At 41.6% G+C, this 11313-nt stretch overlaps 1 protein-coding gene across 2 annotated transcripts in view; it reads right to left on the reverse strand.

The window, feature by feature from the left end:
* The window catches only part of ARFGEF2 (ADP ribosylation factor guanine nucleotide exchange factor 2), a 56652-nt gene extending 45643 nt beyond the window's left edge, over positions 1-11009 (reverse strand). The window contains exons 1-2 of one of the 2 annotated variants that reach the window (XM_044985580.1): positions 10490-11009; positions 1350-1380 (exon numbers count right to left, since the gene is read on the reverse strand). In XM_044985580.1, coding sequence (XP_044841515.1) covers positions 1350-1380; positions 10490-10628 — 170 coding nt within the window. In that variant the 5' untranslated portion in view covers positions 10629-11009. The remainder of the gene's footprint in view (positions 1-1349; positions 1381-10489) is intronic. The other variant, XM_044985579.1, reaches the window with a different exon arrangement.
* Between the last annotated feature and the right edge of the window lie 304 nt (positions 11010-11313).

Genomic DNA, 11313 nt, shown 5'->3' on the forward strand with positions numbered 1-11313 from the left:
CTGAGATGGACATTTTTATTCTTGGCAGGTAGCAGAGCAAGAGGAAAAGCCAGTGACAATGTTGGAAACTGATTTACAGACACCAAGGATGTAAATCTGTGAAACTATGACATATATACTAGCTGAAGATTAGGACTCAAGTGTGCAAATAAATTTTAACTGCCATTTATCCATTTGGGAATTAGTAGTGCTTTTCATCTTGCTCTTTACTCATGTCAGAGTGTTTCACTAAGTGTAGCTTCTCTTAGCATTAACAGGTAAATAGGCCTTGACAATTAATCTCTCCAATTTTCCACTCAGTTTGTGATTCACAGATTCATATGACTACTGAATTTTTATATGGCCATAAATCTGCTCTTAATTCAAAGAGAAAAACTACAGCCCTCAGATTATATTTTGATGTTCATATTCAAACTTCATTTCTAAAGGAAATACAATTAAATGTGATACAATTAGGGAAAGATCAGTCTCAGAGACTCAAACATCTTCTGTTGGTCCTGAATTCCCCCTCCCTATACCCCAAGAAATGTAAGAATCTTTTGGGAAGTACTTTTAATTTTGCACTTAGATCTTAAGCACATGCACACACTCTTATTTTCTTCCACGAAAGCCATCTCTAGCTGTTACTAACAATTTAGGTACAGTATTGCTTAAATATTTTATTAGATTCCGCTTTATTAAGTTTTAGAACATTACAATTTGTCAGCTTATCCTCATCCAACTCCAAAACACCATCCTAACATACTGTGGGATGCATAGAACGTAAAAATTTTCCTATTAAGATACTATTAATCTGGGTATACCATCCCAGAGAAAGAGAGAGAGACATACAACTAGACATGATGTAATAACACTGATTCACAGAGTTGCTAATGTCGGAAAGAAATCCAGTGATTTGGCTGACCTGTAGCTAATTAAATGTTATCGCAGACCAGCATTTGTGATCAAAACAACTAAAAACATGCATTATTGAACACAAAACCATAAAAAGAAGAGACTAGGATTTTCTATGAACAAATATGGTTAAGTCATGACTATTAAGAGACAAACCTAGTTAACGAAAGGAAGTAAAAAATTGGCATCCTTCAGAAATGTGGCAGTTATCTGTAATGAAATGTGCTGGCAGTTGCGACTTGATTACCCACAACCACGAGCATTACATAATTAGTACTCTCCACATACACACGTTTCCTTACACAGACAGTACCAAAGCTATTCAAACTCTCCCCAATAAGCTAGCTTGTTTGTACTTTGCAAAAATTGCTGCTCAGATACTTGCACACTCACTACTGTGCAATCTTTGACGAACAGCACAAGAGAAGTTGCTATAAATTGTATTAAGAACTTACCTTTGTTTTTCTAGATCTGCTTTTATTTCATCTAGGGAAAAAAAGAAAAGGCAGAACAATGAAGATACCACAACATTCAACGGAAATTGTGCTTACACCTTCTGAATGTACATGCCAGTTGTCATGAAGTAAACTAGTCTCAAAACTAGAAGTTATATATCATTAGTGTCTGCTATTCCTTCTGTTGTATATTAAACAAAGTTTCCAAACATAAATAAATCTGCTTGGATATACACTAACAGCAGAACTTTTTAAATACAGTAAATTTTCAGGAGTGTCAATACAGCAAACCTCATCACCAATCTGAAGTACACACAGCAAATGTTACCTTAGCCTTTACGCCACACTCACAGTGAAATCAGAGCACATAATAATCTAAGATCCCAGTACTTTAACAGTGACCTAATTTTCACGAGCTGTGCATGGCAGCCTTATACTCATAACTCCCAGACAGGAGTATCTTAACTTGTTTCAAGTGATAATCCTGGACAATGGGCAATTCACTCTGTACTTGCTCTTCAAAACCACCTTTGGAGGAGTGTCATTAGCCTTGGACTAGATTTGCACAAATTCAGATGACTTTGGTGTCACCTGAGTATCCTAATAACTTTGCTCATTCTCAGGAGTGCTATTATGCAAGGAATAGTAAGTGAATGGAGGAATGCAAGGAGCTCCTATGAGCATTCCAGACTCAAATGCTATCATCATACCTCCTTCACTTGGAGCCTGTAGTTGTCTGTAAAACACCATGTTTAAATAGTGATACATTTCTGTGGTGTCAGATATATTTCTCCAATGGACCCCTCCAGTGTCATGGTAATATTATGAATCTTGGGTGCCATCGCTCCAACCTTTCTCAAGTAGCCCAGAATACATATTTCCATGGTACTTACATTACCGTGTCACCGTGTATTGGTGACACTGTGGCACCAATGGTGGGTTACAATTGATAGATCATTATTATTCCAAAACTACATTTTGAACTTTTACAGTGCTCTCCATCCAAAGATCTCAAAATGCTTTAACAACCTAGTTAGGCCTCCCAACTCTCCAGGTGATATTAGACTCATTTATAGAAAAAGACATTGACGTTTTCTAAATCTTGGATCCTTCCTCCTCCCACTGTTTCTGTAGCTTGTGTCCGTGTCTCAGTGCCACAGTTCTGAACAATATTACATACTCAACAGCTCCTTCTCATTCCAACGCCCTTCTAATCAACCCCTCAAGCTCATTTAGCCTCCCTAGAATTTGACCCACAACTGGGCCTTGTCCACCCAAAATTTAGACATTTCTCACACTTCCGAGAAGCGCTAGGGTAAACAAAAAGCAGTCACTGAGACTGGGGTGGGAGGGGTGGGGAGGGGAGGGAGAAGCTTCTACATGGTTTTCTGTAACGTTTGTACTAGACCAAGATGGGGGACTTGCTGCAGAATCTCATAGTAAAGCACGCCATAGCTAAACAAGAGATGCTTTTGACTGGTACAGTAACTTTCAGTGTTTCAGACAACTGTACATCCCTTACATATATTTAGCATTTATACACAGCATGTTACAAGAATAAATCCTCAGGGTGCCTGTAAAGTAGGTAAGTGAATTAGTGCTATTATCCCCATTTTACACATGGGGAGATGGAAGAGAGAGGAAGTGACCTGCATAATATCAGTTAGTGACAGAGCCAGGATTGGAACTTGGGACATTCGACTCCAAATACCACACTTATCCTTCCATATCACACTACCACAGGTCAATGTGTTCAGCGGTTAAAAGAAAGGAAGGGACAGACTCCAGCAATGAGCAATGGCACAAGAACAGACTGAACTCTTTGGACAATATCCTACCTGTTCTGCACAGAATAGCATCAGAGGCAGCAGCAAGATTGAGTAACACCCTTCGAGTTAATGAAGTGCAAGATCTTGAAAAGCATGTAATGAGATCCATAGTATGTCATGGCTAACTATCCTGTTTCCATGTGGTTTGTTGAGATACAGGTGGGCAGTGTAGCTTAATGTATAAAATGCGTGGGGCTCCCTGGATGGCAGGCACTATAGAAATTCAGAGTTTTATTATGAGATGACTGCTGAGTGGTCCTGTCAAGCAGGTTTCAGTGTAGACCTGGCATAGCTGTAAGCAGTATTTTTGCAACGTTTTCAATGATAAGAAATGATTGCTTGCTGATCAGATCTTAAATTTCAGAAAGAAAAACAAATGGTTTATAACAGTGGTGGCTTCTCCTTCTAGTGCTATCAAAAGCCAGGTAAACAATACTCTGTGTTGATTAAACTAACTTTACTCACATGAATAGTCCTATTGGCTTCAATGAGATCACTCATATTAGTAAAGTTAAGCATGTATGAGAGAGATGGGCTAGACACTGGGCTGGGTTATATAATCTACCACATGAAACTATGGCAGCGGCCCAAGGTGGTGGGGCGGGGGGAGACAGAGCTCATGTGGTCAGCGAGTTTGGTAGAGGTCATTAATGCTCATTTTGTCATAAAAGTACTTTGCAGCTAAGTCTTCCTTTCAACTAACCTTTTTATTTTGTTAGAATTACACAGAGTTAATCATTCTCTGAAACAGTCACGCTTGCATGTAAACTGCTCACTATCACTCTTTTACACAACGAGGCTTATCTCCTACTGTTTAGGCTAGCCATTTCTTGGCTCAAATAGCAGGTAAAGCAAGGGCTTGGTTATGCGAGGAATTTAACCAGCATAGCCATTCCAGAATAACTCCCCATGTAGCTCTTATTCCCAGAAGAAGATTCCCTCTTTCCAGTTTAGTTTACATCTACAAAGGCATTCTTATTGTGAAATAAGTGTCTGCATGGGGAGTTACTTCACAATAGCTATAGTTAAGGCTGAGTGTCTGTCATGGATTCCGTGACTTTCTGTGACCTCCATGACTTCTCCAGTGGCCAGTGCTGGCTCAGGGGCTGCCCAAACCGTGCAGCTCATGGGCCAGCAGCAGTGGTATGGGTGTGAGAGGGGCTCAAGGCTGGGGCAGAGGGTTGGGTGCAGGGGGGGCACTTAACTGAGAGGGGGGGAATCCCTGGCTCCCACCAGCATGTCCCTGCAGCTCCGAGGGCACCCCCGAGCACCCGCAGCCCCCCGGCCCAAGTTTTAGTTAAGGGTATATAGTAAAAGTCATGGATAGCTTACGGGCCAGGAATTTTTGTTTACTGCCTGTGACCTGCCCATGACTTTTACTAAAAATACCCGTGACTAAAACGTAGCCTTAGCTATAGTACTTTAAATTCACACCCTACCTTATTCTGGAAACAACTTCCCAATGTAAATAAGCCCTCAATCTCTCACATAGTTCAAATCATTTGTTTCCGAGTTTCCTTCCCCCACTAAATTGGTTTGTCTTGCATGTAATCAAATCTTGTTTAAATGGATCAGAGCTGTCTGTTTTCCCCTCTAATGCTGCAGCAGATACCAAACTGAAGTTTGCAGACCGATGAAAAATGACATTTCCAACCAAACAGAACTTGCCTTAGCTACTTCCTGTATTCCATCAGATAGCAAGGGAAGCTCCCTTGCTTCTTAGTATTCAAGGCTCAAAAAACACTCATTATGAATCATACACTAGCTGTTTCCCCGTCACAATTCTGACGTAAGGTTAACATCCACACAGTTTTAGTATTAAAATCCTGTACACCAATACTCACTGAATATACAAGTCTATCTATTTTTTCAGAACTTTTGAGCTGATGATTTGAGATCTATTATCACCAGTCATTGCGTAAGGCATTCTGTTTCAAGGATAACGCAGAAGAGTAAGCAAAAGCTTTAAACATAAGATATAATATAAGGCAGCTGAATTTACTTTAAGACAGTCCCCTCAGCTCAAGATTTAAAGCATGGCAGGACCCATTCACAAGTGTCCAGAGACATTCTAGGATCAAAAGGAAGATTAGCTAAATTCCAGTTCCGGCTCTGAGACTGACTCACCGTGGAAACTTGGGCCATTCATTTAATTGCTCTACTGCAGTTACACCATCTGTAAAATAGTGATAGTACTAGCACACCACAAGCATGCCACGTGGCTTCATTCGTTTTCTGTACAGCACTATTGGGCAAGAAGAGTTAAATGTTGGCCCCTCTGTGGCATGACAGCATCCCCTTATGTAAAATTCCATGGAATACAGGCTATAGTAGTTTCGCAACACAAGCTTGTGAGTTTAAAAATCATTCTGGGACATCAAGAGATTTGCCTAATGTCAAGGTGAGAACATAATGTAAAACATTAATTTATTTTGCTGGCAAACACAAGATGCTACTGGCAACAGCCCAAGACAAACCTACTTCTTTCAAAAGATGGACTATGCCACAGTATACTCTTGGGGGAGTGGAGCAGAAAAAAGGCAGTCCAGAATCGTGGCCTCTAAAAAAAGAGAAAGGCTTGTATTATTTTATTCTTTCAACCCATTTAAAGGGCTAAGATTACAACCAAACTTCCTGAGCATTACTTCATCAGGGATAAAGAATGCAGGGAACCACTCTTTTGACATAACTGAGCTGTTTACAAAGAAAACAGATTTTTAACTACTAGCCCTGCAAATCCAGGCTGGAATCCAAGAGCCAACTTGTTTGCTTTATGGGACATGCATTATCACTAGCAATAGCTACATTTTAATTCCAGAATCTAGCAGTTCTGCTACAGACACACAAGCTAGAATAGAATCCTCCCCACTCTCCCTAAGCTCTGCTGATTCTGCACTGTTAACAGAAATACAATTATTTTTGGTCACAAAAGCAAGATAATATGAATCCAAGTACATAGAGGGTGAAGATCCATTGAAGAAAATCCCCCCCTCCTCCCCCCCCGCATTAAAAATCTTGAAATGCCAGGGGAAAAAAAGGTATCTGCAATCCACCTTCATGGAACAAAAGTCAGAAGAGAAAAGCTGAACCAGGTGGATTCCTTTGTATTTTGGCAAATAATGTCAGGTAACAAAGGCTAACTCAAGAAGAAACAGGGAGTAGTCAAATTTAATCCATAAAAGACAAGATTGTTGCTTTTGCTGTCTAGATGCCACAGTGAGTATAGTGACTGAACAGGCAAAGCTACCTTAAGAGGACTCTACAAGTTGTGCTGGAAGCTGAAATAAATGGGAAATAACTTGATAAAATTGTTACTGCATAGTTAATAAAGGCAACATGTTGATAAACCATCTGCTTGCCCTTACTGCATGGCGGCCTGATCATATAGCAGTACAGTAGAATGTTCTTCACATACACTACACTTTGAGGATAGGAATAATTTGCTTAATATACTGGCATTTTGCTAGACATATTTTATTTGTTCAAAAACACTGAGGTTCAAAAGTCAGACTATGCAGGGAAAGTGGAATTTAAGCTCTGCCCACAATCCCAAAACAACTGAATCTTTCTATGATATAATCAGTGACACTTAATGAAGAGATTTCAGTTATGTTAGGCTTCAGAGTTTACACCATTTTAAATGAACAGTGCATTTTCACATTTCTCTGAGCTGTTTTTATTTGCAGACTCAGGCAGTTTGCCTCAAGTGATTTTCTTTGCAACTATTAGGACCACAAACTTTATTTCAAAACTATTAAAGCTTCAATTCTGCACAGTATGATCAAGCCGTACTATAGAGATACTGGTGCCATATGCCAGCTAAATCTAATCCTTGCCTGATGATTTTTGTTTTTTTAATATAAATGCAGAGCATTTTGCTAACATTTAATTAAGATTGTGCCTTTGATAGTCCCGTGGCAATGAAATTCAAAACTATGTTTAATACCCAGAATAGTTTTACAGAGGGAGGTATAGCTCAGTGGTTTAAGCATTAGCCTACTAAACCCAGGGTTGTGAGTTCAATCCTTGCGGGGGTCACTTAGGGATCTGGGGCAAAATCAGTACTTGGTCCTGCTAGTGAAGGCAGGGGGCTGGACTCAATGACCCTTCAAGTTCTAGGAGATAGGTATAGCTCCATATATTATTGGAAATGTTTTCCCCAGTCTTTCTAAACAAAGTTGCTGATGGTGATGCAAGACCCTCCGCTTGGAGACACACCCTGCCTATTCTCAGCCAGTACTGGTCAAAACAACTTAGAATTTGTCTTAACTAGAAAAAGGGCAAGATTGGAGGAAAGAGTCTGTTTTTTGGTTTTTAAATGACCCATATTGACTATGTTGGGGTTACAACAGCTGTTACATACACACACAACCCCATATGGGAAGTCTAGTGAAGACAGTGTAAAACTGAGGGGTTTTATTTCACAACATTAATTATGTTAACTAGCCTGATTGTAAATTGTATCATACACCACACAGATGTTTGTTCAAGGTCACTGCAGCTTAAGGTTAAACAGGACAAGAAACAACTGTGCAGTCCTATCTAACTTTGATTTTAGAGTCAATTTGGTTAACGTGTTCACACACAACTAAAAAGGTGAAGTGTAGATACATGTGAGATTTCCTATGCATTCACCTGCTACTAGGCTGGCTGCATAGTTTTGTCATTTAAAAATAATTGTGTTAAAGAGTTTAAGATTCATCAATTGTGAATTACAACAATGAACTCCAATGTAACTTATTTTCCTTCACCTGGAATAGAAAGGAGTTCATCTGATATGAAGTAAGATTTAGTAAGTGAAGTGTTAATACCTGGATGCATAAATAGAAGAGAATGTATTCATGTTGCTGCTGAAAAAGTTATTTGGCAACACTCACCAAACATAACTTGGAGAGATTCCTTCAGTGTAGCAACCAAGGCTCTACATGAGCAGGGATAGTTGGGCAATAGATTATCATCTGCCCAGGCCCAACTTTGTCCCTGACACAGGTTTGGAAACAAAAATCCCAAAATGTGAAAACTCAGCTTCATGCCAACCATCACCACCAGTTTCCCCCAAAGACAGTCAATGACACAAGAAATTAGTTCCAAATTCATTTATATCACTTTTTTCATAGCCTGAGCCACAGGGAATTTTAATAGCCATATTGTCTTTGACCCCTCTTTTTAAGTACTTTTTGATATTCTGCAGTTTAACAAAAGGAAACTAGACAATCATTTTATCTATTATTCACTAGTAGAAATAATCCCGTGAAAGACAAGTACAATGAAATTGGGTTTCCCCGCATAATTAGCATCACAGGATTTCAGTTTTTTGTTTTACTCCAAGTGTCATAAATAGTCAAACCAAGATCAATACATCTACTGGTAACTAGTACTGTATTACCGATATTATTCATATCTCGTTTATTAAACACATTTTTAAGAACTAGAAACACGCTATTTATCACAGCTGTTGCATCTTACTACTTTAGACAACAAGCCTACAAATGGATCAGTGCACACTCCTGTGCCTATATACAAATCCAATTCCAGGATTGGTGCTTTAGATTGTGAGCTCTTCGGGGCATAGATTATTTTTTCATGTGCATTTGTACAGCACCCAGCACAATGGAGCCCAAATCCTCATTGGTGTTTCTGAGTCTGGGGTCACTAAGGTAATATGTATAATATTATAACCACAAAACAGAAATAGTCAACTTTAAAAAAATCAAATCACATTTATACCTGATTCCACCTCCCAATCTACTGTTACTACAATTAACTCCAGAATATTTCTGTAAGGCAGAGCTGGGGTGGAGTGTGTCTTTTTTTTTTTTGGAAGGGGGTGTTATTTACAAAGTAAAAGCAGCAAAGAGTCTTGTGGCACCTTATAGACTAACAGACGTTTTGGAGCATGAGCTTTCATGGGTGAATATCCACTTCGTCGGATGCATCCGACAAAGTGGGTATTCACCCACGAAAGCTCATGCTCATGCTCCAAAACGTCTGTTAGTCTATAAGGTGCCACAAGACTCTTTGCTGCTTTTACAGATCCAGACTAACAGGGCTACCCCTCTGATTATTTACAAAGTGCACCTGACAGCAAGTCATGTCTAGTCAGTTTCATTATTTTCTCTGCATTCTCAGTGATTCTTTCCACCTATTATGTATTTCACACAGCTCTAGGGGAAATACACTTAAAAAAGTAACAAAACAAAAATAGCAACACTTGGTTTTACAGTTTTCATGGCTTTACAAGTAACTCCAGGGTAAATGTAGGACCTAAAACTTAATTGATTAAAAAAAATTCAAGTTGATGATATCCCTTTAAAGGACACAAACAAAAAAAGGTCACTTTGAATATAAAAACTGGACTGGTTGACCTAATGCCATCTCATCTCCTGCCCAAACTCTAATTTCCATTATCCTACACACTGTAACGTTCCCCAAATCCAATAAATTGGCTGATATAGAAGAATCAATTATAGATGCAAGAGGCTTCTGCACTAACACTGTCAATTCAAGAACTTTTGAAATTCAATAAAACATTATAGACACAACCTAGAAGCCTGAAAAGTTAACAGTTTTCAACCAACATATTATTTGAAGAATGAGATGTCAAAGAATTATCAGCTTGATTGCTAGAACTGCTCTTAAAGTTGATAGTTTTTTGACAGTCCCTCCTGGTTTCCAGCAGTATGGCCCCTGAACTAGTTTAAGAAGAATCCACAGGCAGCATTTACATTTTACATTAACATCAGAAGTAAATCAATTGGACCTTGTTCATTTCTCCTAAGTTTAAAAAAAAGGGGGGGCCTTATTTCCCTTCCCCTAAGCAAATCTGTCCAGAAACTAACAAAGTCTCAGAGCGTCAGGAAGATCCAGAGTCACGCTGTTTGCTCAGAGACCGAAGAGGATCCAACGTGGCAGATTAACCTGCAGAACGGTAACTAATGACAGTCGCAGTCACTGATAACGCCACTGCCCATTGGCAGACGGGCTGCACGCTGGCTCTACGCAGCTGCGGGAGGTAGGGAACTCCCAGCCCCGGCAGGGCTCGCCCAGCCACACCTGGCTGGCTCTCCCCTGCAGGGGCGGGGGCACACTAAGGAAATGGCCACCCCCCCAAAGGAAGGCGAAGTGTGACCCTGATCCAGACTCACCCGGCGCCACCTGTCAGGATCCCCGCAGTTGCCAAGGAGGGTGAATGGCCCCCCAGGGAATACAAGGGACCTGGGGCGATCCGGACTCACTCTCCGGCACCAGTGAGGCTCCCCGCCGCGCGGGGGCGGGGGCTTCCCGGGGAACGGGGCCCAGGCGCGGACTCACCCAGCGCCACCTGGCAGGCTCTCCGCAGCTGGCCGTACGGGGGCCGCTTCGCCTCCTTCTCCGCTAGGATCTTCTCCAGGGCCCGGGAGACGAACATGCTCTTGGTCCGGGTGTCCTGTTCCCGGGCCGGGGGCTGCATGACCGAAGGCCCCCGCCGGGGGAGGAGAACGGGGCTCAGAGGCTCCGGCCGCTTTGGGGCCCCATGATCTGGAAGAGGCGCGACTCCCTCAGCAGCGGCAATAGCAGCAGGGACACGGCGCCGCCATATTGGATCCGTCACGTGACTCCTCCAAGTCTACCTTCCCCCGTCTTCCGGCGTGACCTCTGACCCCACACAAAGTTGCCAATGGTGACGGAGGGGGCGGGGTAGGAAAAGGGGAGGGGCCAGGAGCGTGGGTGTGGCCTGATGGAGAGGCGTGGCCGTCGTGTCTGGGTTGATGATGCGGTCACTACTGGGGGGCTGCAGAGGAGGAAAGGGGAAAGTCCCCCCTCCCCCATGTCACACTGCTTCAGCCATCACTGCAGGATTGGGCTGGAGTCTCCGGGAATTAAAGATTAATCTTTAATTTAAAATTGTGCCATGTGATTAAATCTCCAGGAATACGTCCAACCCAAATTGGCAACCCTAACAGTTACCCACGCTAGCTAGTATGGGTATGCATAGCCTGTGCTACGATGGCAGTGTAGACATATCCACAGTCAGGAGGCACCAGTGTGGCACTGTCACCACAAAGAGAGAAATGTCACTGTGAAAGCAAGTGACTCCACATGCCACACCTCAACACCATTGCTTCTCACTCAATGACATCATGTCATAAGCCAGC

The sequence above is a fragment of the Mauremys mutica genome, chromosome 13, assembly GCF_020497125.1.
Source record: "Mauremys mutica isolate MM-2020 ecotype Southern chromosome 13, ASM2049712v1, whole genome shotgun sequence".
Lineage (NCBI taxonomy): Eukaryota > Metazoa > Chordata > Testudines > Geoemydidae > Mauremys > Mauremys mutica.